The 27,528-nt window shown below is 42.0% G+C and overlaps 2 protein-coding genes across 2 annotated transcripts; one reads left to right on the forward strand and one right to left on the reverse strand.

The window, feature by feature from the left end:
- Positions 1 to 269: 269 nt before the first annotated feature.
- LOC118784767 (stathmin-2-like) lies at positions 270 to 7,644 on the forward strand. Its single transcript, XM_036539177.1, has 5 exons — positions 270 to 623; positions 3,638 to 3,733; positions 4,123 to 4,298; positions 5,284 to 5,475; positions 6,229 to 7,644. Exons 1-5 carry the CDS (start codon positions 605 to 607, stop codon positions 6,286 to 6,288), a joined length of 543 nt encoding a protein of 180 aa, XP_036395070.1. The 5' UTR covers positions 270 to 604; the 3' UTR covers positions 6,289 to 7,644.
- Positions 7,645 to 9,681: 2,037 nt separating this feature from the next.
- On the reverse strand, positions 9,682 to 14,048 carry LOC118784765 (hairy/enhancer-of-split related with YRPW motif protein 1-like). Its single transcript, XM_036539176.1, has 5 exons — positions 13,892 to 14,048; positions 13,622 to 13,697; positions 11,558 to 11,641; positions 11,256 to 11,337; positions 9,682 to 10,475 (listed from the first exon to the last, which is right to left on the reverse strand). Exons 1-5 carry the CDS (start codon positions 13,975 to 13,977, stop codon positions 9,883 to 9,885), a joined length of 921 nt encoding a protein of 306 aa, XP_036395069.1. The 5' UTR covers positions 13,978 to 14,048; the 3' UTR covers positions 9,682 to 9,882.
- Positions 14,049 to 27,528: the final 13,480 nt, after the last annotated feature.

Below are 27,528 nucleotides of genomic sequence, written 5' to 3' on the forward strand. Positions count from 1 at the left end.
AACGGGATTTCAGTGAAGCAACCGTAAGATATTGTTTTTAGGTGAGGCATCAATATTAATATGAAAATTGATCATATTGTTTAGGAGGGTGACACTAACGTGATCTTTCATCGCTGCGACATGATATAGGACACTTATATATAGGAAATGTGGAATAACTAGTTATTGCGGAGTTGTAGGGGGAAAAGCTTCATTAAAACAACTGTGCACCATGTAGACCCAGTTCCACCCGAACTTTCGCCTGATCCCACCAAGTATTTCCGCCTCATTTAACAATGTATATTCCTCCGTGTAATCCTTAGCAGCCATTAAAGGATGTCGCATCCGATCCTTAAGAAGAAAGGGAATGATCTCTTTTAACAGCATTTCAAACTGGGATGTAAAGAGAGCGCCACTGTTTCTCGCTGCGTCACAGGGGACCACGGCAGCCAATCTGCTCGTGCTAGAGGATGATGGTAATTCACCAGGTCCTGTCTCCAGCTCTTTCTTTCCCACCGACCCCGGATCTGCTGACTCAGTGCCTTAAAGCTGCCTCTCTCTAACCGCCGGACCAGAACTGCAAGGCTCGCTTCGGTACCGAAGAGTTACTGCGCCAACAACAGCCATGGCTAAAACCGCAATCGGTAAGAGGATGACAGTCTTTCTTTTCGTGGTCGGGGACATGCAATTGTCTGTAATCCCCTGGTAAGATGATGCCGTGAGATGCGACAGCATCCTCACCACAAAAGACGTGTAGGGGTCTGAGCCTGTTCAATTCAAGGGAGCGGCCATGAAAAAAAGAAAGTTAAAACGAAGCGATTAAATATCTCTTCATTGCAAATCACTAAAATACGTTTAACTGCTTTTCGCCGGCATTACTAATACTGTTGCGTACACAAGGCTTCTCATGATGAAATAAGACGTGTAGGGGAATTTGTTTTCTCTTAAATCTCAGGAGGGCAAGTGTAAGTCAGGGCATTCGCTATTTTGTGAAATTTAGACATTAGATAGAAAAAAGAATTTTCATGTGATGTTGTTTCGCCTAAAACACCAGCAGAATTGTTATTTATAATGCTGCACCGGCCGCTTCAGCCCGGCGCGCGTTACTACAGCATAATGCAGAGGGACCCCACCCAAGATACTCCGTCTCTTCGACATTTTAAGTCACTCCCAAAAAAGGTTTTGATGAATAAAATTGGAACCATATCGACATGTATAAGAAGCTGTTAGGTAAACAGCAATAACGGATATTGCGTACGAGCACCCATTTACAAGAATTTTATAATAAATTACGGAAATTAAAACTGCCAAATAATTAAACTTAATAGTATCTAAATTCCTACTATTGAAATAAAATGGCGCATTAGATCTTGCCTCATAGGCCAAGAAAGCAACTCCACAGGTAATGGGTTCTTTAAATTTGAACAAAGGGTAAAAATAGATGCTATTAATGGCTTTGAAAATAGAATGCAACACGTTTCGAGTATTTTATAAATACTGCAATTAGATCAGTCTTTCTCAGGTGTAATTATGCTTTTTATTGGTAGATAAATGAATGCTAATAGATGAACGAACCTTCAGGAGTATAAATAAAGGCATGGTGTTGTCTTGTTAGTGGCATGAATTGTAGGCCAGGAGGGGAGGCAGCTAGACATATAAATGAGCATCACTGATGCCATTCCAGCAATGTATTGACACTTTGACTGTTGAGATACATAGATATATACTGAGAGAGATACGGAGACATGCTTATCTGCGAGGGTGTCATAGTGTTCATTGGATCTTTATGGAATGTGTATTCTGGACTGTGTTGTCTTATGTTGGGAGGGTGATGCATGTTATTAGACTGTTTAGTTCCTATTGCATGATGCTGCACTGCTCTGGACTGTGTTACATTATGCTGGACTGCGCTATGTTGTGTGTGGCTGTGTTACAATATGCTGGTCTATTGCATTATTTTGGACTGCATTTAAATACTTAGCCAATCCAGATTGTGCAGGTTAACAGACAGGTGGACATTAAAGACAGTAAAGTGGGAAGCAGGCCAGCCTTGTGGCGTGGTGGCCTGCGCAGCAGCGGTCAGCCAATCATTATTGACAATCTGTAGTGGCCAATGAGAGACGGCTACAGGGTGCAGTGGGTGCCGCTCTGTTACTGTGGGGAGAAGATCCTCCTGCTTTTTGTGTTGGGGTTGAGGTTGTGCTGCTTGACCATTGATAAATACTTTCGCTATAGGAAACAAACAGCTGGTAGGACACCATGGATTCATCTTACATCATGCACTACACACACATAGGTCTGTTATGACTAATCACAGAGTACTGAGGACTGTACCACCCCAATCAACTCTTTTTGCATTAGTTTAAAGGTTAATGCAGACATATTACAGTGATAATACAGCAGAAAAAAACCCTAAAGGGTCCATAGCTTCAGCTGAGAGCTGTCTGTAACTTGTTGAGTAAAATAACCTTATTACATTATAAAGTCATGCTAGCAGCACTACACAGCAGTGTGGCACAGATTTTAAAGCACTGTGCTATGAACCTCTGCGTTGTGGACTAGCATGATAGATAACAGAAATGTAGGCAGTTTTACCTTTTAGTGAAGTTACATTACATTACATTACATTTATTTAGCAGACACTCTTATCTAGAGTGGCCAGTGATTCTGCTGTCCTGACCCCCGTGGGGAGTTCATTCCACCACTGAAGGACCGGCACAGACAAGGATTTTGTCTGAGAAGTACCTAATCTTTTTTCCGTTTGTATGAATGAGTTATAGTATTGTCATGAATGAAATGATAAGATATGATAATGATAAATCTTTAATAAATCTTTTGACCAATAAGCAGTACTGCTTTGTGTACTGTATATGTTATATTGATTTTCTTTCTCAGAGAGACCCCATTCTTTAACAGAGATTCTCTCCATCAGAGCATGGTCCATCCATATATTGAGCAAATAAAGGGAACTCACACACTACAAAAATATAATAAAGAGGAAAAGTCCTTTGTGGAGGCTGCAGTCATCTCAGAGCATCAACAGCTTACAAATTTAACCATAATCATTTCAAATACCATGTCTCTATCTCCAGCCATCAGTTGATACATGAGGGGTGTGGCAAACTTGTTGATAAAGAGCAGAATGCCAGTAAGATGCTGTGCTGGACAGTGGCGTTTGTCTGTGACAGAACCTTTGTCTGCAGTGAACCTCATAATATACACTTTGATCCATATTGTGAGATTAGTCAGGGTTCCCCTCAGAAAATGGATGCAGCATATTTTCCCTCCAGACTATTGCTGTAATCTGTGGTGGTTGGCATGAGGACGTGCCCCTGTGATCTTGGAAAGAAAGGAAAACCTCCTGGCTTCATGTGGCAGCATCACAAAGATCACTGGGGAATTAGCAATGCAGCAATTTTGCATTTGCAAATACAAAGAGATTCACACTTAATAAAATGCTCCCAGAATCCTCAAAGGATATAGATGCAAGCCTATGCATATGATAGATGTTACAGTATATCGTCCTGCAATGCTATAATCGGAGTTTAAAGAAAAAAAATGATATGACATAATTCCTGAAAGTAATATATATTCATTTCAGCATCTGAAGGTGTTATTAGATAAGATTTTGAGAGAAATGTGTTATTCATTTCCGTAGCATACAAAGAGAAGATGAAGGAGTTGTCTGTTGTCTCCCTCATCTGCTCCTGCTTCTACCCAGAAACCCGCAAGAACCTAGTGTGTGAGGTTGAAGGTAAGAGTCAGATCATATTGTTTTTTTCTACTCTTTGTGCTTAACTGTTACAGAACTTGGCTTGGAATTCCAGGAAGACTCCTGAAATGTAATCAGGGAGAGTCATCACTTTACTGTACTCAATCTGAAAATAAATAACCATCTTTATGAATAAATAGCTAATTATAAATAGTAGAAAAAATCATAAAAACAACTATAAGAATAAGAGTAAATGTAGTGATAAAACGGTTTCTATTGCCTGCTTCTGGATGATGATGATGGGGATACAAGATACATGTCTTTTGGATGGATATGTCATTTGATTTTTTTCTGGTCTCATTACACTTTAAAATATTTTTGCAAATGATATATATTAATTTCCCCTTTCTTATGTCTTGTTTAACACACAGACATGGAGGTGAAGCCCATCAACAAGCGTGCCTCAGGCCAGGCCTTTGAGGTGATCCTCAAACCGCCCTCCCCAGTGTCGGACGCAGCCCACAGCATCGCCTCTCCCCCCAAAAAGAGGGACGTCTCCCTGGAGGACATCCAGAAGAAGCTGGAGGCAGCCGAGGACCGACGGAGGGTGAGTGTCCCATTTGGCCATTCTGATTGCAGTTCAACAAGACTGATTTCCTATTCATCCTAGGTTGCATGTCCCTGCCTCTCAGATGCCTTCTAGTGGTAGAATAAAGTATTGATCAGACAGCAGATGAAGGCAAGAGAAATACCCTCTGATCAAGGGTGAAACTATGCTTCAAAGTGTACGAGAGAATGTGTTGCTTATTGCATGCATTTATTAAACTGAACACTCAGCAACAAATTGTAAGGGTGAACAAATATATATCTTGTGTGTATTATGTATTATATATAATATATATAATACACTATACAATGTATATTATACATTATACAATGTATACACACGCACATGCACACACACACACACACACACACATATATATACATTATACTTGTACTGTACATAGGTAACAAAGCAGGATCTGGTGACCTTTCACACATAGGTGCTGGTGAAGTAACTAAATCTCTGTGTTTTTGGAATGGTTCCCAAATGACTTTAATCACCAAAATTGTGGTGATTAAAATCCATCTGTTTCAGTACTGTATACATGAATGTATGCATTTGCTATACACACATAGTACTACATTATATATGGTGTAGATCTTATTCAGTACTGGCTCAGGAGCCAAACATGACCCACTATAAGAAAAGAAATTTTATTATTATTATGCACCAAAAATGACAACAAACAGTAACTGTATGCTGTTGTGTACATCCAGGTCACAGGTGCATGAGTAAATATAATTACCTATTGTGATGTTATTATTATATACCCACCATCATGTCTTAATACTCCTATTATTTTGGGTTCTTGGTTTTTATTCATTGTGAACCTGAAATTTTAGGTTCAGTAGTTTTATTTGTGTTCTGAGGTGATCATTTATCACAGATAAGAAACAAATAGAAGGTAGTAATGATGCTTTGTTTTGACAGTGATAAAATTGATAGTTCAAATAGTTAAAGTTAACACCCCCCCCCACCCCCCCAGTCCCAGGAGGCGCAGGTGCTGAGGATGCTGGCGGAGAAGCGCGAGCACGAGCGGGACGTCCTGCTGAAGGCCATGGAGGAGAACAGCAACTTCAGCAGGATGGCCGAGGAGAAGCTGGCCCTGAAGATGGAGCAGATCAAGGAGAACCGCCAGGCTTATTTGGCGGCCATGATGGAACGCCTGCACGAGAAGGTGAGCTGGGGGGGGTTACCAAGGATGGACAATGACAGGTGAGTGAGGCTTGATTAATCCCAAAGTGGATGAAAGCTGTTATGTGCTGTCAATATGTGAACCAAACATAACATTTTTCTATGGAGAGCACAGTCTTTTTCCTTTGTACGTGTCAGTGATTTATAGCACAAAATACCTTCCCCCATTAGAGGGTTCCTCAGATCTCACCTTCCCATCACTAGCAGAATAGACAGTGCTATTGCCTTAAAGGCATGTTATACAATAGTAACCTGAAATCTAAATACAGTGAAAATTGAAACGCAAATATAAAGCGAAATGAGAGTGGTACTGCAATAAGCTACAGCGACTATGCAGGCAGTATTAGTGAATAATTAGGACACACTGAATGAGTAGCAGGGCTGCAGGCTACTGTTTATTGGTGGTATTGATTAACTGATTAACTGAGAGTGGCAGTGCTACACTTTCTAAGCAGGCAGTTTAATAATTAACCAATTGAGCTCCTCTTTCTGATGTGCATGAAATCTCTGGGCCACCACTGAAGTGCGAACGCTGTGTGTGGTGAGGGGAACAACATGCTACCATGTCTTCTTCTCTGCTTGACGTTTTAATTTACCTCCAACACTCCATCCACTACAAGTTCTCCATCTCTCCCTGAAGGGAGAGTGCCATGACCACAGGCTGCATGCTACATGCTACAGTGGCTAAGTAAGCAGCGTTGGTTTATAACATACAGTATTTCTCTTCTGTGTTCAGGAGAGGCACGCCGCCATGGTCCGCAGGAACAAAGTTCTGAGGGAGGACCTTACAGCATGAGTCTGGTCATCCACCACCTCCACCCCCCACCCCTGCACCCACCCCCAGTCCTGCTACTTCAGCGTAAAATAAGCCTTGGGTACCCATAAGGCAGTGGACAAAGCTGCCCCCTTCCACACTGTCAACGTTATTCAGACCAAACTAAAAAAAAAAAAGTGTCACACTCCTTCCAGAGCAATGGTTTGCTTTATTCAACATAGAAAAGTATAGTTGGGAATTGTTTTGTAAATACTTCTTTTTTTGTTATATATACATATATCTATATATAAATATATATGAGACAAGGGCATTGCGCTGTGCAGTTTCAAATTGTATTTATTTGTTCATTTATGGGCTCTAAAAACCTGCAGCTGTTTCTCTCGTAACAGACTTTGTGTTGTGAATTTGCAGTTAGCTGGCATTTGCAGTGTTTTTGACTGAAGGTGACTGTTTCTGTGTCATTGATGCAAGAGGTTGGTACACTCGGGCTCCAGGTATATGTAGGCATCTGTTGACTGGTTTAGTTTATATAAAAAAACATCACTCTTCTCTCTCTGTCTGTCTCTGTCTCTCTCTCTCTCTCTCACACACACACACACACACACACACAAAACAGACACATACCTCCTCCCCTTTACTATAAAGAGCAAGTATCATTCTCTGTAAAAACTTGAAGAAGAATATTGGGGATCTAATTTTAATCCAAACACATGGAATTGGATTTTTTGCTCTGTCCTGATCTCTTTGTCAGAACCAATGGCATCCAGCCTGCATGTCTCTTTCGCTGGCCGAATCCCAGGTTTGCCACTTAATGTGAGGTCATTCCTCCTTCCACCAATTCAGTGGCAGAATGCATTGTGCTTTTACACTACACAACTGGTGAACCTTTTCTGGAACAAATTCTTAAATGCACCCTTAGAGCAAGCTGATTTGCATATGTATAGTCTGAAGTATTTAGCCTGTGGTACAAGCAAGCAGTCATAAGCATGAATACAAGGTAACATGCGCACAGGAGTGTAGATGTATTGAGCTGGCCTGACCAGTATTCAAAAGTATTTCACACAGTATTTCAAAATATAGGACACTTGAGAGCACATCCCTACTGACACACTTTTAGGAGATAGAGCTCTAGTTTACAGTCATGATAAAGATGCGAAGTAGAGCCTTTGTCTATGAATTTGTCCGTTGCAACCCTTTCACTGTGTACATGTATGCATCTGTCCGGAGAGGGTAATGGATAATGTGTCCTCTACCTTTGGATGCCAAACAGGAGATATGCGCAGTGTTGTAGCTCCAGTACACTTCAGATCTTCTGCTTGGATTTATCAGAGGAATCTGCCTGCCTGTATCATCAGCCTCCTGTCTGTGTCCCCCATCCCCCCCTTATATCTCTGTAAGCAAGCTGTGGTGAATAAAGGTGTAGGGTTCTGTTAAGGAGGAGGGTGTCGGTGTTCACTTGTGTCCCTGGGTCCCTGTGAGATGAGTGGGTGTGTATATGTGGCTGCAGTGGACATGTTAATGCTGAGACTATACAATAAGTAATTTATTTTAATTCATCACTTTTCCAGCAATAAAATGCAACTTTATATTTAAATGCACAGTAATATGGTACTAGTGCTCTCTCAGCACAAGTGATGTCTGTGATACTAAAACTGAGCAGTAGGTGGGGTAAGTGGTTTACAGTTTCTCTAAGCAATCCACAACACCAAACATTCATGTGTTGGTACATCAGTTATATCAGCAGTAGGAATAATTTGACTCCTCTGCAAACACGACACCGTGAGAGGGAGAGAGATGAGGAGGAGCCTGAGACAGTGGGAGATGAAGATAGCGAGCGGGAGGGCCTGGTGCATAAGTGGCCACTAACAGCAGGACGTAACAGCAGCGACCGGCCATGTGGCGAACCGTGCGCCTGTCGCCACCCCCACCGCTCCCTTTCCCACCCAGCCTGGCCAGTCCACAGTGCAGGGCCAGGAGGCCATTGTTCAGGATTTCCTCTGGTTGCTAATCGTTTCCTGGACACGCAGGCAAGCCCACAGGGCCCACTGCGTTATGTCTGAAGTCTAAAGCGCTCCATTTCAATAGCCCATTGAGACGTTCACACAGTTACTTCTTACAGATAGTGTATTTATACGCTATTGTTCTGCACACAATACCACTTTTAACACACTACATCACCATAAAAACCATGAATGTAAAACAAAAGGCATTGATGTGACTAAAGGTTTCAAAGATAAAAAATTATTTTAAGGATTACAGCTCAAGGTTTAAAACAATATTCAGCTTGCCATTAACCAAACGTAGATTAATGACATCTCTGTACTTCAAGACATTGACCCGGCTTACTTATTTGTTAGAACTGTAATTAGAACACAGACTGGGAAGGGGTTATAATCAATTTATTGTGACAACACTAGAGAATATGCATAGAATATCTGGAACAAACTGAGGAAGTTCAGCTTAATTTAAGCAAAACAAAAGCATACTCTTACCAGACTAACAGGGCAAATCTTGCCCAATCAATCTAGAGGCAGAGGGACTGAAACACTGTGAAAAAAGTCACACAAAGTGTTTCATGTACTGCAACATCACAGGACAAAGGGCATGGTAATGGAATACAGCGTCTTAAACTCCCTGAAGGGTGTCACTCTTTCCCAATATTCATTACCACCCCTTAACCTCTAACCTCAAAATCAGACTGATTGTTTCACGCTCTCTTCTCAAACGTAACGTACAAAGTATTCTTCTTTTGTTTTCCTTTTAACAAATGTAAACATACACCTACTGTGTCCGTCATTAATGTGTACTCCCAAGAAAAACATGTAAGCACACAGGAAGAGGCAGCTGGTGTGTGCTGGAATTGTGTTGTTTTCATTTTCACATGCATGCCAATAAGATCACAGTCTTCAGAGAGAGGGTAGCATGACGGCAGATAACGTGGTGAATAACAAAGCCTTTCCCACAAAACAATAAATAACTTGCATAGAGGTGATTTGGCTCTATTTTGTGAAGTATTATGGATACTATGGTCTCTACATTTGGTAAAGAGTCAACAGCTTGACAAGTAGCAGTGCTGACAACCAGTCAAATTCAAACGTAAGGTATTCACTGAATCTTCACTTCCATGCACTTCATTGATAAGAAATGAAAATATTAAAAAAGAAGTTAGTTTCTCAAGTCTCAAACCTGCATGTAGTCACAATATTCTGCAACTAGCAGACTCAACTGGCAAAAATGAGGCTACTCTCTCTATGGGTAAAAACAGATTCACTTTTACATTATTACCAAACCGAACACTAAATTAAAAGTTAACTGGAAACTTTAATATGAAAACCACACAGAACAGAGAACATCTTTACCTGACAAATATCAACATTCAGCAACTCAGCACTTAATTCTAATTGTGTTCCCAATTTGATGACACTCAGAAGTGATACATTCTTGAGGAGGTGTGTGGCAACATTATCCAGCCATCCACCCCGTTCCAAAAACAAAACAATGAAACTATATACAGAGCATCAGTCCGTTTCCCCTCTATGGAAAGAACAAAACATGAGTTCAGAGTGTTCCGTCATGTTCTGCTCTGCTGGCACCCTCGTTGTCAGGGGCCAGAGGTCAGAAGGCCCCTATCTCCGTGCCCCAGGGTCTGTATGGCTTCCCCAGGCTGGAGGGGGGAGTGCTGGGACTGAGAGCTCTGGGGGAGAGCAGGGGGAAAGCACTGAAGGATAGAGGGAATGCATGGAGGGAGGAGAGAAGTGGCTGGGGCAGTTTAGTGGAGGTAGAGGTGGAGGCGGGTAAGCCGGGGGGCAGGGTGCCTTTTGGTGGCACTCGTAGGAGCCCGGGCTCGCTGTGCGCTGTGCTGCCAAGCCTGCTGGGAGTGTGAGGCTCTGTGGAGGGAGATGATGAGGAGGAGGAAGGGCTGCCGGTGCCGCGGGGAGCTGTCTGGCCTTGCTGGTGCTGAAGGAGAAGATGGTGGGCCAGGTGGGCAGGGGGCGTCCCAAACGCGGAGCCCCAGGCCAAGTGTCCGATTCCCGAGTGCGTCTCCCTCTGGCAGACGTAGCTGTTGAGGTGCGAGACTAGACGGATCCGCAGCGGGTCAGCGCCATCCAGGCCTTCCATGAAGCTCAGGTAGCGTGCCGTCTCGGCCAGGCACTCTCGGAACCCGAGGGTGCGGTAATCCATGGCCAGAGCGTGGGCGTCAAAGTACCCTGCAAGTCATAAGGCACAGCGGTCAGTAAAGCCTTGTGTCTCTGGACCACATCAACAGAACAGCACTACCAGTAAGTGCAATCCTACCACAGCCAGCAAGGTTATAGTTCTGCCAGGAGCAATACTCAAATAAGCTGAGAGCACTTGTGCATTAGTTGTGAACTGGTTTCCTGGTCATGTAAAAAGATCAATTAATCAACTTCATGTCAGCTGGTCACATTTCATGTGAATAGTCCAAACATGTAAATCCAGTAGGCATTTTCTGCCCTATGGCAGAAAAAGATACTTTCTCCTGGGAATGAAAACACCTGTGCAAGTTTACCTGTGCATACCACCCCCAGGACCTAAAAAGGTTTACAATACAAGTGCATCATATATCAACACACTAAATAAAATTCTGCAGAGAAAATAATAAGTGAACAAGCGCCCAGAAAAATCTGACAACAGTATTAAACTCACAGAAGGTGAGACTTTAAAAGCAGACAAATGTAGACAAAAGCAATGCTGACAAAATTTGTGGGATTATGCCTCCCAACAATTACATTAAAACAAATATATATATATATATATATATATATATATATATATATATATATATATATACATATATTGCCATGATACATTAAAACATATATATATATATATATATATATATATATATATATATATATATATATATATATATATATATATATATATTGCCATGATACATGATATATATACATATATTGCCATGTAATAACAAACATTGACATCATACAGGACAGTCAGTGACCAACCTTTTCCCCCTGCAGCATGCAGCATCTTCAGGTGATCAACAGTCATCTGCAGAATTTCAGCCTTTTCCAGTTTAGCTGAGCCCTGCCAGTTTGGAGAATGAAGACAGATAAATATAAACCAAGCTTTTGAGCTCAAGATAAGTCCAATGAGTCTTATAGCTTCAATAAATTACAGTTCCACAAGGGAAGTAACTTTCACATGTTTTAAGTATTTTCATATTTCAAAAATAAACCACCCATACCTTATTTAAAAAATAAATTAAAGCAATCATAAAAAGGTGCACTAATTTGTCTGTACTGACCTGTTTCTCAAAAGCACTGGGAACCAGTCTTCTGAGCTCTGAGAGGCTATTGTTGATCCGGTCACGGCGCCGTTTCTCAATGATCTGCAGGACAGGGGATTGGTTTAACAAATTATGTATAAGTACAATCAACATTCCATAACTTAACCACAGATGTACCTACCTACTGAAGGTAGCTAACTAGCTAAGCAGAAAGGACATAGCACACTGGGGGTTTAAAAAGGAGGTGCTTAAAGCAAGAGAAAGTAAATACAGAGTAACTGAAACAGAAGGGATCATTAGGGATGTGTGTGTATTCATTTATGGTCTACAAAAAATCCCACATACAGAGGATTAAACAAAATGATATACACACACAGAAACCTGCATAATGTAGAAGTGTCATGCCACATCATCAGAAAGTTAACTGCAATCTTCTTCCTAAATTAGCTAATTCTCTTTCACTGTTGATCTTTTATACACATACTGAACAAAACAACTTTTACTTTTTTCTGTGCTTTGCAATATTTTTCCACCATCTTTAGAAATTAGAGAGCAGTGGGCCAAAGTGACAAAAACATCAAGCTCAATACCATATAGACTGAGAGCACTCCTCTGCAGTGATCTTGTTCTGTTTATTTAAATTTGCATCCAGGAACGATTACACCGTTGTCTGTTTCACGTCAAATTCGTTTGAGTCAAACAGCTGAACAAACGTTCCTAGTGCTGTAACTTCGTGTGTCCCTAATGTAGCTAAAATGTATGGTAGAAAGAAATAAAATTTACTACTTAACATTCAATAATATTCAATATTTTAGCAAGAACCTCTTAAAATTAGGTCATTATGTTTCTTGGGAATGCCAAAAAAAGATTGATAAAATTGATTTACTGATTGATTAATTGCTTGAGTAGACAACAATTAGACAGGAAACATTTTTTAATGGTTTGATGGAGAAGTTTAGCAATTACATCAGTTATAAAGCAATTTGTGATTATACTCCAGTCATGCACCATACAGCACAATCAATGAAGTCACTGTGTCTTCTTGTATTTTACAGTGGGCCAAAGAACAATATGCCCAATCACTCACAGTAAGTTACCTGACTGGCAAGCTAAAACACGTTATATGTTAAGTGATGCTCACTAGATGAAACAAACGCTAAGCCATGCGGACAGCGGCTAGTACGTCTGTGGGTCGTAGCTGTCAATGCGATGAGCCAGTATGGACAGTATTTCTATGACGTCCGACACCAGTCTGTATTTCAGGTTCAACACAGCGAATAATGTTAACCAATATTTGTTGATAACTTGCTAGTTATGGTAACAATAATAAATGAGAAAAGTTCATTTTGTATTATTATTATTATAATTTAATAATAATAATAATAATAATAATAATAATAATAAATTAAACTGTAAATGCTTACAATGCATATATAGTTCGTAGGAACATGTACAGAGCGGGTTGATTCTTTTTTTTCTGTCGGGAGACCACTGCCAACTGGCAGCCACTGTGATCACAAACTAACTTCAGGTACTGGCTGCAATTATCAACTGATCACCTCTCCCATTTACGATCCTAGCCCCAACGATTTCATGTAAAATCCCGATTTTGGTTCAAGATTAGTTTCTAAAGGCATAAATTGTCTTCCATCTAGCCAGCCTCCTCCTGTCTACTTAAAATAGATCAATTCCCCAAATAAAACCTAGGCCTCCGAAATATAGTGAGAAAAATGATCATCATCATGGAAATTTGAAGATCATTATGAGGCCACAAAGCTTTGGACATGCTTCGTGTTGACGTCAGCTATGATTATTAAGGTGCTGACAGGCAAAATGTCATCAAGTAAGCTTTACGTGTCATTAAGAAATACTATCAATACAATATATGACTGGAGCTCTGACCACTCAACGTTGTACACAGCTGTACTTTTACGCTGGAAACATATTTGGGTATTGATATTAAGAATTATTGACCAACAGCTGGAAAGGGAGGTAAAGTGATTAAACTCATAACCAATAAAGATGTTTGCAAATATCTTTATAGCCATTTAAGCAGGATTACAGATTAAGAAATATACTTACTCCTCGGCGGCGTTTCCTTGCTTGAACTTGGGTTGTTGTAGATGGGGACATCGATCCATGGGGAGAACTGAAGCTCCTAAAGTGGTTAAGTGTGATCGCATTTCAAAATCAAATTGAAATTTGCAAATGGCTACTAACTAACGTTAAATTAGCTAGCGACTCATTTAAAAAATAAGCATGTTTACTCTAGTAAGATAACGTTATGCAAGTTATATAGTCTACAATGTTTACAATCGCCTAGCTTTCAAGCAAAAGCTTGAGGTTTCTTACCCATTTTCGTCAGAACTGTCCTTCTCTACCTCAATGTTTTCATCGAGCTCGCTGTCAGATGAGCTATAGTCGTGATTCCGTTTCATTTTCACCGTAGTTTTGAACAGAATATGCCTAGTAATTCAGAACTCCACTTGCCAGTCAGTGACTGTCACCAGCCCCGTAGATCTCAACTTTAAACAGCAAAACTGTTTCCCACGATGTAATTTCTCCTCCATCTGAAAGGCGAAGGGCGGGAAGGGGGCAGGGTCTGAGCCAGTGAGCCAATGCAAGAACGAATTCTGACTTGAGTGACAGTGCTATTAAGCGGCGCCAGGTCCAACTGCGTCCTTCTCCTTTGAATATTTTTGACTTCGGTCCAATAGACTTACAGTTCACGACTGCCGCGCCCCGCCCCCCCTGTTCCTCGAGAACTGTGGCTGTCTGTTCCTCGTAGAACAGTGGCTGGCCGGCTGTCAGCACGCGCTGGCCGTGGGAAAGTTCCAAAGCAGAGTCATAATAACCAATGAGAGGCGACGGCAATCTCCTGTGCCGGAATGAATGGTTGCATTGGTGGGGGGCGACGGGCGGTCTACGGTCGAGCGTGTGAACCTGTAATTCAATACTAACTCATCCGACCTAGAGCAGCGCAGGAGAGGAAAGCCAGCAGGTTTACATTTAACGCCGCATCGAGGCAGCGTGCTTGGCGTTTGAGCGTCAGGCTGAATCAAAAGGCAAAATGTAATTACATCAAAACTCTGTCTTGTAAAGACAAAACCCACCCACAACTATGCTGCGTGATCAAAGCCACAGAGATGCTCCACAATGCAGACGGTGTTTTTTTAGCCGTTCTGAGGAGCAAATGGCTCCTAGCTGAATCCCTTTTGAACACCATAATGTTTGTCTGAGCTCAGTTTACGCATTCACCTGATTTCTGGACACCAGATTCCTTGGGCCCTAGAAGCATCCTCTGAGTTTTGTTTTAGCTGTGATGCAGATGAGTCTCAACTCTTCCTCTGTACACAGATCTCTGTTCATCAGAGCTGTCCACAAAGTCAAACCCAAGCCCTTTGGTCCAGGATCTCACTTATCCCACCAACATCTGTAAAGGAGGTAGGTATGTTGCAGGTTTCAAACTGTGGGCCTTGCTGTCCACACAAGACACTGGTATGAAATACAATTAGCTCAGCAGAGGTAAAAGTCTTTACTAAATGAAACTGATGGTGTACCCAAAGTGGCTGTAAGGGATGATGTCACCTTGTTTGTCAGACATTCACGTGCTAACCCATGATTCTAAGCTCCTCTGCATGTCCATCTCCCAAACTGACAATAACCTCACAGTAATACTGCACAGTCTTTCTTATTGAATGCATGTGACATTAACCATCACCTGCCAATGTGGAATATCTAGCATACAAAGAATCTGCCCGTTCATACCTTGCATTGCACTTATAATAATATAATATATATAATAATAACATGCTTAATAACTAATAATTTTTTATTGTACCTAAGGCTAGCGCACGGCCTGCAGTAGTGCCCTTCACTTTGTGGTGAACTTTGTGGTGAACCATGTGGGTGAATACCAATAATCTGACAAGCATACTTAAAAGGATGCTGCAACAAGATTCATTATTTTTTAAATTCATAGAGAGTTTACAGATAAGAACAGAACAGACAGAAGCACTCTTGCACGTTGCATCTTTCATACCTTAAAAAATTAAGACATTAAACTAGTGATGCTGTACAAAAGATGATGAATTGTTAAAGTTAGTTATCAAGGCATATTGCCCAGCTATAGGCACATAGGCACATCACACAGCTATAGGTACATAGATATACTACAGTGCACAGCCATACAGTTATGGTCTGTCATCTTGACATGTGACATATTCTCTCCCTCAAACTAGACATCACTAATTAACAGCACAGTCAAACATTAAAAGACAAAGAAGAACAAAGTTTCAAAATCCCTTTCAGAAAAAAGGGGAAGACAAAGTGGCTGTGGTCTCCAAATGCTATCCTGTTTAGCCGCCAGTAGGTCACCATGAGTTCCTTTATGATTAGATTGATATCCTTAAACATTGATTCTTATCAGTCTAAATACAGCATGCATAATGTTCATCAACACTCTGAGAAGCTCTCATTTTTAGCTTCCATGAATGACAGGAAGACCTTGGATTTTTTTTTGGTTTGTTTTTGTACTATCCGACACTGGTCAAGATGACAAAGGGTAACTCAGTGGCTGCATTGTTTCTTTCCTCCTGCCTCGCGCCTAATTGTTGGTGGTAATGTTTTGTTTAGGATGGCTTGCTGTAATTTGAGTTTCCCCAGTGTTCCCACGCTGCTATTTTCTACTGTTTTTTTTTTCCTCGTTCCTATCATATGTTCTAATTAGCAGTTGCAGGCGCTCCTTAGAGGGCGAGGGCTGGACATTAGCATGCTCAGGCAGCATGATAGATCTCCTCATAGCATGACACCTCTCTCTCCATCTCTGTCTCTATCTATCCCTGCTCCCCTATGTTTCTCTCCATCTTTCTCAAAGTATTTATCTCCTTTGTGCTTTTTATATCAAGACAGCCACTCATTGATGTTTTTCTGAAGAACATGTGACAGTGAATCCTAGACCAGAAAAACACAGTCAGACAAACATGAGCTATGCTATTAGTACAACTTTGGCATGGAAACATTTAAACTGGCAGCAAGTATGGCATCGTAGAGCAGAGTGTCCCCACTCAGGCAAATGTTCCTCCTACAAACAATGCATTAACAACCAGAATGCTCCAGGAGACACAAAAAGCGGAAGATGACATTGTTTATGAAGAATCGCAGTGTACATTGCATCCTCCCCTGCTCAGAGGAAAGGCTGGCTTTGTTTCAGAAACAGAGACAGGAAGCCGACACTGATTCCTCTTTGAAAAGAGTGAGACACCTTTCATTGTGCTGGCGAACAACGATATTGTTTGCCATCGTGGCCAGTCTCCTAAAAGACGTTGTCCCACGAAGCACTTGTTTGGATCCCTGTACCAATGCTGTCACTCTGCTTTCCTTCTTTGAGTCTGTGAAATTCCTTATTTCTCCTGTAGCACGAGTGGAGGATGTTTCAAGGCTGGCAGCCCATTTAAACAAATGGGGTTTCTCCCAGTGTGTTCTTATTATGTGCTCTCTGAATGTTCTTGGATGCACGCTGTTGTATGAATGCTTCTTTGCCAGACTGAGCCAAGAACTCACAGATCGCACAAGGGATATGGTTGAAGAATCCTCTGTGTTTTTTTCTACACTTTGGATCACGGTTCCATGTAGGCTTCATCATCATAATGCTTTGCTTATATTTAGAAATGGTCAAGAAGCTATAATTATAGTAAGTATAAGAACCATGCGGGTATTTAATCCCTTTTTAGCAAATACCTGTACAACAACAGAAAGCAAAAACTCTAGTTTTTCTAGTTTGGTATAAGATCATTGCCATAACTGAAATATTAAAAAATGAATCTTTTCCTCAGAAGATGAATTTGTCTAAAATGACTCACATAGCAAACAGTTATGCAGCTAGATATTTACAAAAGGAAACCAGTTAAGCACTTTGTCAGAGGGTAGAACTGTAATGTCCACTGGGGCTTTAAATTCACAACTTTCCTAAATTTCTAAGCAGTCATTGCTACTGTATTCCGCAATTCATGTAAGTGAATGTAGCGAAAGTTGAAATGGAAATGAAAATAACAAACATATAATTGTCACCATTTAACTTTGGACCTTCAGTGTTCTTTATTGTGTTGAGTTCTTTGACACCCCGTTCAGTGTGGCTGGTTTCAACCACCACACCAACATACCTCTCACGCGCGCGCACACACACACACACACACACATGCAAACACAAACACACACGCACACACGCACGCATGCACGCACACACACACACACACACACTCCCTTATCTGATAGTAAGCTGTGAATATAACATGTCGATTTCAACAGTTGCTTTGACCAAGTGGCTGTGAGACAGTCTTTGTTGGGCCCTCTGGGAGAGTTGTACCAGTAGCTGGTCGCTGTGACCACAGGAATGAGGAAAGGTCAGGAGCCAGGTCATGTGTGTGGCTGGGAACTGGTGTGGTTTGTGTCATGCCGTATAAATGATCCCTTGAGAGAGAGCTTGTGTGTGGGGTGTGGGTGGGAGCAGCATGATGGCCGACTATGACAGGACTGTTTTCTGCATTAGAACAGCTGAGAAACAGGAATGGAGGAATGAGACATTGGCAGTGTAATGCTGCGCCTCAAAATACCAGTCACCATGTAGACCTCTTAAAAAAGGAAAAAAAAGACTTTCATTTGTCTGTTCTTCATTGTTAAAATATTTTGGGAGGACAGGGGTATACATTTTTTAAAATGTCTGTTTTTTATTTTTTAATATATTTAATGTTTTATCATGTTATTATATTTAATGATGTGTCATGTAGTGTCATTCTGAATCAGGATAGGGGGGCGGGCAGGGGTTACAGATATTTATGACCTAGAATGTTGAGACAACAGTGTAAATGCAGTTCAAATACTGAATATTTTCTCAGTGTTACCGGAAAGGTTTTTGATTTGGTTTGGGGCTTAGGTTTACGGTTGGTGTCAGTGATTTTGCCAGAGGGGTTATGTTAGGGTCAGGGTTGCACAGATATATTTGCTGTAGGATAAACCAGAAGCTTGTGTTCCACATAACTAATCACGCAAGCGAAATGTACACATCGTATACGTAAATTGTGTACTTGTTCTGAAGTGCTAATTGATGAAATCTTACACCAGTTTATTGTGAGGTACAGAATACTGTGTTAGAACAGGTTTTCTCTCCCATCCGAATCTGAAATTTAAATTTGTATGTATGTGGACCTTTATAAGTTTTTACTAAAGGAATGGAAACCATGGGGAATATCTAGGCACATTGCTCAAACCCTGTCCAGTAGTGGACACAAATACAGTGGAAATTGCGCTGTACACTTATGTTTAGCCATTGATCAGTAGACATCGTGACATCATGATATTGTTTGTGATGTGTAGATGATGCCCTCCATCACCGTGTACTCTCTGACTCTCTTCTACACTCTGAGGTGGAGCACCTGTCTCCCAGCTACACCCTTCTGTGTCAGTTGCTAACCTGCTGTGCTGCATGCGAGACAAGTGAAGACAGACGCTTGAGCTCAGGGAGCAACTGCATGCCAGCGGCCGGCTTACAGATGTCAGAGGGCTGTCAGCAGTGAAAGACAAACTGCACAGAGCCTGCGCAATGCCCCCGCGCCCTGAGCTTCCCAAAACGTGGGCCGGTTGCTTACCCTGCAGAGTCAGCAGGCCATAGCCCCAGCCTCCACAACCACATCCACCCCCACTTCACTAAATCCCGAGATGGTGGCCCTAATGCCTGCTTTTCCAAGATCAGTTTTTATCATTCCCAATTTATAGGCCTTAATATATCCATAATCCCCTGCTGAAACTCTGAAACTCCTCTCTTTCTTCGAGAATGACAGCCCCTTCACTAACATGTGCTCGGCTCCAAGGCACCAGAAGACACTGCAGTGTAGGACACACCAGTCTTGGGAGGCAGGGCCAGTTTATTTTTGCTTTTCACATGTAGGTTTCTGTTCCTGCTGTTGGCACATTAAATCTGGAGTATGTCTATCTCAGCAGTATAGATCGGTGACCATGAACCTTTTGAACATGACTGCATAAAAATCATGCAGTTAAGGCCTGAGTCTGCTGTGTGTTGCTGTCTAGATACTCACGACTGATTTGTGACTGATTCACATTCTGTACTCATACCAAACCATCACTCAACCAGGGTGTCTGCCTATCTGTCTATCTTTCTCTGCCACTCCAGTCTGTGTGGCACCACTGTTCTTCAGGGGGACGTAAAGAGTGCAAACAGCAAGATCAAAGATTCTGCATTTAAATCAAGATGTTTTAACTCTATATACATTCCTTAACAATGGGAAATCTGTCTCTGCCACTGAGTGCTTCATTGATGGTGCTCATGTCACTTGACTCTGGTATCCTCAAGCCTGTACACCCCCCCCCCCCCTCCCAACAACTTAGCGAGCAGAATTCTTAGAATGAACCAGGAAGGAACAAAGAGTGCTCTTACTGAGATTAAAAATGTGCAATAAATGAGGGCACAGATTGCTAACCTCCCCATCGTTATTGACAGCACTTTATGAGAAAGATTAAATAGGGTTTTGCCTAGCAGCTCTCCCACAAAGATAAAGCTTATTATCTAACTCTGGACTATATTCAGAAAATGGCCAAACAAATGCATTGCCATTAACTTCAGAATATCAAATGGCAATAATCAAAAGTGAATCATCCCATGTTTGCTTGCTTGTTTATTTTTGGGTTGCTTTTTTGTAGTTTGCTCTGCATTTTTATTTTAATGAAAGCTTTACAGCCAAGGCCAGGGCTTACTTACAGCAGTTCCAATCCCTACACTACCCACCTCCTACCCCCTACCAAGTAAAAAACTGCCATCTCCAATACCAGGAAGCAAGGAGGTATAAGTGAACATTTGTTAAATTCTGGCATCTCTCCAGTTGCCTTTCTTTTTTTTGCTTGTGGTCTCCCTGACTGACAAAATGTAAGTGTGTGCTTGTGCATATGTATGTGTACTTATGTATGTGTGTGTGTGTGTGTGTGTGTGCTTACGTGCATGTGTGAGTAGGTTGTGTGTGTGTGTGTGTGTGCTTACGTGCATGTGTGAGTAGGTTGTGTGTGTGTGTGTGTGTGTGTGTGTGTGTGTGTCTGTGTGTGTGTATGTGTGTGTGTTCGGGGGGTGCTGTTTCCCACAGCTCTGATCTATTTCAGTTGTAACTCTATCTCCGTGTGAGCGCTGCTCTGCAAGCGTTCTCCCACCCGCCGGCCGCCTCCCTCCCCTGCTGGCCGGGTGTCTCACACATTTCCACCGTCAGCCTCGCAGGCTCCCCCCGGACTGATTTACTGCCGCAGCGCTCACATGCTCCTGTGCATCCTGTCTGCACACCATCCCGACACTCTATACCTGCCATTCAGCAACTGCAAGGAGGGGAGGGAGAGGGTGAGGGGAAGGGGTGGAGGAGGGGTGCGGAGGGAGAGGAGGTGGGGGGGGGGGGGGGGGGGGGGTTCTTCCATGGTGTTTTGATTGCAGGGGCCAGGAGGGATGTACTGAAAGCAGACTGTGTGGAAAAGACCACAGATGTGTGTGAAGGAGATTGAGAGTCTGTGGGTTATCTTTGGTGGGGTGTTGGGGATGTGACCTTCATCCCTTGTCTTCTGCATCAGCTCAAACCATGGCCTACAGTTAGACCCGCGCTTAATAACACCCAACACGACAGCAAGAGTGCTTGTTAACTAACGAGCCTGAGGGAAGCGAGTTTCTGTCTTCAAAGGCTTCCTTTGGCACGGCTTTTTCACATCTGCGTCATTGTGCCTTTGCAGTGCAATGCTGGAGCACAAGTTCATTATAGCACTGATGGTGTCAGAGGGGTTCCTCAGTAGTATTAGCTTTTCATTGATAATTTTCTCCAGGTGGGCCTTTATCATTGCTAATTTTCAAATGTCTATTGACTAGATTTGACTAGAAGGAACAGGAACTTCCTGGGATACAGGTAAATGGTTATCTAAGTGGTATATGGGGATGTAAAATGCCTGTTTTTATTTATTTATATATTTAACTTTTTCGGGGGGGGGGGGGGGGGGGGGGGGGTCAACTCCGCAAACGTGAAAATGTTTGTCTCTGAATGATCAACACACCAACACCAACACCCCCCCAGACACACCTCCTCTTTTCTTCTTTCTCTTTCCTCCCTTTGTTTTCCCCCAGAACACTTTGTCCGGTCCTTCCACTGTGATCCTCAGGCTGGTGATGACAGGGGGCGGAAGTGTTCTTACTTGTGTCTTGTTACTGGTTTGTTTGCAGGACAAACACTTATTTTCCAGACATTTTACCTTCAATGCTGACCCCACCCAGACCAACATTTTGGAATTCCAGCACACACTACATGCAAACCACCACCCCCCAACACACACACACACACACACACACACACACACACACACACACACACAAACACACACAAAAACACACGTCACATTATCTGTGGGGTAGGGTGTGTGAGAATAGCCACAGTGGCTTTTGGATTGGTGTCAGGGAGGCTCTGCTCCCTAGTGGTGTCCATTGAAGATGTAGTCCCCCCCCCCAGTCCCAGCCCCCCAGACTTCATTTAGTGCCCCTCCTCACTGAGGGATGTGGGGGTTGGGATTTAACAGGGATCTGGATTTATACTGTTTTGATAGGTCCACTGCATTTTAGTAGTTTAAAATACAACACAGTTTTTTTTTAACAATGCACAAGGTGTCATATAACTAAAGCAAACTGCCTTTTGCCTTTTTTTCTGTGATGTGTAATCGCTGTGGTGTATTTTGGGGTGGGGGAGGGGGGCGCAGAGTGGTAGGCCCTGGCCCAAGCCTTGAAACCCTTCAGCTTGTGTCACCCCAATTAATTTTGCTCACCCATCCCCCCCTCCCTTGCGGTATGATTTTCGCCAGAAATTCTTGGCAAAAAAATTTGTTAATACTGTGGCAGAGGTAATGTGAACTTAGTGTCGCAAAAAGCCAGGGGGGTGGGAGGGGAGAAAAGAAGCAGTTTATGTCTGTCACAATTTTATCACAGAAAAATGTCCTCTTTATTTACTTATTTTTTTGGGATCAGGCCCCATTCCCAGTGGACACTCTGTGCCAGCTGTCTGGACCTCCATAAAGCCCCTGCTTTCCCAAGCCCGGGCCTGTGGGAAAAATCTGCACTGGCCAGTAATTGATTCCGCCCTGCCACCTCCATTACTCCACAACGCAGTCAATCCGCCAGCAATCTCACAGTCCGCCTTTTAGCACCCCCCCCCCCCCCCCCGCCCGCCCTCTCGCACAGTCCTCCCACTTGCCGTCCTGTCTTTTCTCCTTCTCAGTCTTTCCTTTCCTCTCCCTCTCTTTCCCCACCCCCATATCTCCCTTCTTTCTCCTGCTGCTCCGTATGTTTCCTGGAAAAGCAGCCTCCTCTGTGGCCCCTCTGCTCCCCGCCGTGCTGCAGAGGCTGACCCTGGCCTGTCTGCTCGCCCGGCCACCTGACAGTGCATATGCAGCCCCTTTTGATGTGCTCGGTGGCCCGGCGCACAATGCACACAGGGGGCAGTTCCAGCACACACGCTCACACACATGCCGTGCAGCACGCAGGCACACACTCACGCACGTACACCCTCGCCCACCACCTCCTTTCAAACCATCAGTGTTAACCACATGGGCGTAATGTCATGGACTGTTATCTTGACGATGGATTTCAGTCCACAAGAAATACGTTTTTTTATCCGAGTGCATAATTCCCTTTTTTGTGGGGTCATTTACATTTGACATCTGAATTTGTATTTAACAGTATGCGACTGGTATTCAATTTTAGATGGAGGGCTGTGAAAATTCTGTCATTCAAACTCTCCATCTACCAGCAAGGGTCTGCTTTTTCTCAGCCAGCTCATCATTTGTTGAATGCAAGAGGAACACTACAATGCACTGCTCCTTACCAGATTTTGATTATTCATCTGTTTTAGCACAGTGTGTGTATTGTTTTTGCCATGTTTTCATTTTGATTGATTGATTGATATGACTGATTTCTGAATTTCTAAATGGAAGTCACTCGTTCTCTAGATACTATTACTACTATTACTCATGCCCCCCTTTTTGCTTTTTACCTTTGAAAGACAGACATGCTAGTTTAAAGTTGTATTGCCTTGCATGTAATGTTAATACGACACACCATTGTATTAACTATAGTTCTTGGAGAAAATGGTGCAATGTAAAGGAGTCCTTTATTACGAACAATATTCTCATAATAGGGAATTATTTTCCCTCATCGTCTGATTTTAAGATTAAAAACTGACAGACAGCACCTCACTCCTGATTGGTTATGCATTGTCACTGCAATTAATATGTGGTCTAAATCAGCCTTTTATACCTGTCCCCCCATTTTGTGGACATTAAATATTAACTACAGCCAGCTGCTGATATGAGGGGTCTGGGCACTGTGGCCACATGTCTAATTAAAAGTAAGTGCTCACCCTTCCACTTTATTCAATATTATAGGTTCTGCTTTGTGCATCTGAGTGTGTCACTTGACTGAGTGTGAGAGTGTCGGGGTGGGGAGAATGAGAGACACAGGGACACAGGGGAGATGTTTGTGCATGTATAGGGGCGTGTTGAAATTCATATGTTCCCACATACATGCCATATTTATATGGCATTGTCTTATTGTTAATTTTTTTTTTTACATCTTTGCATAATAGTTATTCTCAAAACAAAAAAAACAAAACAGTATTTTAAATTGAAACATTTTTAAGTTGAAACATTTTCTTAGTTATTGCTTTGTTTTTTTTTTTTTTTTTGCATATTTCAGAACAATTGCTTAGGAACAAAATAAAAAAAAAAAGTTCAAGGTGAATGTCTTGAATGCTGTGTTCATCTTCTGTATTTTATTGAAAAGCCACTGGCATTTTATATTTTGATGATCTGGTGAGAGAAACAGGTGTGCATTGCATTGAAGTCAGAGAGCGTCAACACTCAAAGGCACTCCCTGAGATAAGTCAAGAATGCTGAATGGACATTCACATGGCTGGCTATCTTTTAGCCAGCAACAAAAACAGACAAGTGTTTGGCTTGCTGTTTTTTGTTTTGGTCATTGTGTCTTGTGGTGTTTTTCACACATATTAGACCTGCTTAACATCACACACCATTTAGCATCTCATATTTGTCCTGTATGGCAAAAGCATATTAAATGGCTTAAGGTGTGCATTAATGTGGGCTCCCAAAAGAGTTAAATTAATTCATTGTGGCATAGCAGCTAAGCAATTGCATTTGTAAACAGAAGGCTGAGGGTTTGATTCCCATGTTGGTCTCTGTCATGGCACTGCTGGGAAAATGACTTAATTAAGATCTAGAAGTATGAAGGGGTAGCATAGCATGTACAATGTAAGGTATGTAAGTAGATAAAGGGTGTTTACCAGGCAAGTTTTATTTTTGTCATTAAATTACATTACTTGATCATTTCAGATTTCTAATCAGACAGAGCAATTCCTCAAACTGCAAAATACTAATAACCATGATCATGTAGAAATCAAGAAAAAAGGTTGTGAAAGTATTTTTATCATTCATCTAATATGATGGTTTTAGAGCACATACTTAGCTAAGCAAGCTGACTGGCTATCAATGCACCACTTTCACTGGTGTTGGCAGCTGACAACAATTTGTACTGCACATCAAAAATATTTAGCAATAACAATAGTCATCCTCATCTTACCGTGCAAAAGAGAGCTTTTATGACAATGACTTGACTTTAAACTGTATCAGTGTTAAGTCTGACTTAAAGAACAGCCTTCATAGACTGCTGGAGCCTCCTGGAGCTGGTTGATTTATCAGCATTTCTCATGACTGCAGGAGTCTTTATATAACCAACAGCTGAGAAGTTCACTTTCCCATGTCGTCAGGGGTCAGAAGGTGACTGTTTAAGTATTGCGGCAGTTGTTTTTTTTCCGCGCAAGAATTCGGGCCCACTGTTGCCGTGCTGAAAGAAGGCAGCCCGTGAAAACATGAAAGGCTCACCTCCCCGTGAATGGCCGCCACCACACGCACACCAACATGCACCGTCCTCGAAGGGGCCCGCTTCTACCCTGCGCCCACGTGCAGCGATCGCTACAACTAATTTGGAACAAGTAACGTTTTTGTGTGGGTCAGCGGTTGATTGATGTGCAGGCCAGGGTCTGTAATGCACCGCTGTGTGCACGGAGAGGTCAGCTCCAGAGCATAGTAGATCAAAAGCGGAATGCATGAAAGAGGGACTCCCATAATGCAACTGGGGCCACCTCTTTCTGCCCCCCCCCCCCCCCCTCCCCAATTACCCACCCCTCCCCCTCCAGCTGTCTACTGCCTCAGCCCCGCTGGTCCCCACCTGGGTTAACAGCTTCACGCAGTGTAAACAAACAGAGCTGGGAGAGGCTGGGGTGGGTCTCAGCAGCCATACATGCAGTGTCACAGATGTGACAGGGACCAGCTGCGAAGACCGAGGCTGAAACCTTCTGTCCCACTGCCCTTGTCTGTGGAGGCACTGACCTTTATCCACACATCACCCCCTCACATCACACCTCCTGAGTCAATTCTCACCGATGTCACATTTAAAATGCTAATTGTCCTGAACTTGCTTTTATTTTTTTTCATAATTAAAAAACATGTTTCTATGATAAACAAATCAGTTTGTAGATGATATGGATAACCCATATAGAGTGAATTCCTTTCATACTCACAGGATTGGAGGGTTACAACTAGGCCTATGGAGTACAAATGTTAGAAGCATATGTGAATTCATATGCATGCTATCCTACCAAAATTCATGGAGCATCCTATTTAACTGCAGGAAAATGGGTGTGACTACACATATACTGTATAATTATGTATAAATACATATCTATATTGGTGGTGACAGCTACAAATAAGGTAAGGAAAGAATTTAACTTTAAATTTTATTGCCATTTTTTGTGCTGTTTTATAAAATGAACAAACATTCCAAATTGAATATGGATCAAACATTAGCAGCTGACTGTTTCCCTTGAGGGTATCTGTGATAGCTTTATCTTAATGCACAACTTTAGTTACTATAAAAAAACATCTGCTTTTAAGTTAAGTGTTTCTTGATCTCTTTGTAGTGATCACAACTATTTAATGTAACTTTACCTCTGTTAATTAAATTAATGAATGTCAAATTCTGACAAGATTAGTATTTCGAATTCTTATAATTACAGCAAAAACATATCTGTAAATGCCACAATGACTAACATTTCAAGTTCATAACATTAGCCAATCAGTCCTGCTGCACCAACCTATTTAAAGATGTCTCTTAACCTATTTATGAATGTCTCTTATCATCACCTCGGCAATTAGCTGGCTAATTTACCTCAGATGGCTGACTTTGGTGTGTTTTTCTGGTTTGTTGCTCTGAACAATGGTCTATGAAGGAATTTACTTTTGCCTCCGCATTTTGATGTACTTTTGCTTAATTTCTTTTTCATATTGTGTTTAGATGATTTGACATTGATCACGTAATTCCACTGAAAGTCAAAACTGTATTGCAAATGTTACATTTCAACAGTCTTACCATTCAATGTGATGTCACAGTATTACGATGTGCAGACAAACAGCCATTTGAAGTATTTAAATAGTATTTCTGATCTAAAAACGGATTAAATTGATCTAAGATGATAGCTATTTTAAGCTAATGTCTGCAAAGTTGTTGAAATTTGTTGCAAGAAGATTTCGCACTCATAACAGATTGTACTTCCTCACACAAAGCCTGATTAATGTACTGTACTGTTGCCAGGGCTTGTAGTGAAGTCAGACCCTTGGACCCAACAAAACCAAATCTGACACAGACATGGATTCACTCCTGATTGTAAGAAAAATAACAAGCTAAGAAGGGCTGAATGACCTGTTCTCATCATTATACTTTCACATCTTTCAGATCTTTTTGTCATCTTTGTTTTATAAGTCCAAACCTACCCTTGCATAACACTGGGATCACACGCCTGGGGTAAGCATCAGAGAGCAAAGTCACCTGTCAGAACCCAGAC

This window comes from Megalops cyprinoides, chromosome 10 (assembly GCF_013368585.1).
Source record: "Megalops cyprinoides isolate fMegCyp1 chromosome 10, fMegCyp1.pri, whole genome shotgun sequence".
Lineage (NCBI taxonomy): Eukaryota > Metazoa > Chordata > Actinopteri > Elopiformes > Megalopidae > Megalops > Megalops cyprinoides.

Bases quoted from the DNA above. Each gene is read 5' to 3' on its own strand.
- LOC118784767 (XM_036539177.1), top strand. The intron at 3,734-4,122 runs GTAAGAGTCAGA...TTTAACACACAG, and splicing joins CCTAGTGTGTGAGGTTGAAG to ACATGGAGGTGAAGCCCATC. The intron at 5,476-6,228 runs GTGAGCTGGGGG...TTCTGTGTTCAG, and splicing joins TGGAACGCCTGCACGAGAAG to GAGAGGCACGCCGCCATGGT.
- LOC118784765 (XM_036539176.1), bottom strand. From the start codon at position 13,977: ATGAAACGGAATCACGACTATAGCTCATCTGACAGCGAGCTCGATGAA. The intron at 11,642-13,621 runs GTAAGTATATTT...CCTGTCCTGCAG, and splicing joins CAAGGAAACGCCGCCGAGGA to ATCATTGAGAAACGGCGCCG. The intron at 10,476-11,255 runs GTTGGTCACTGA...TATGACTTGCAG, and splicing joins GCATGCTGCAGGGGGAAAAG to GGTACTTTGACGCCCACGCT.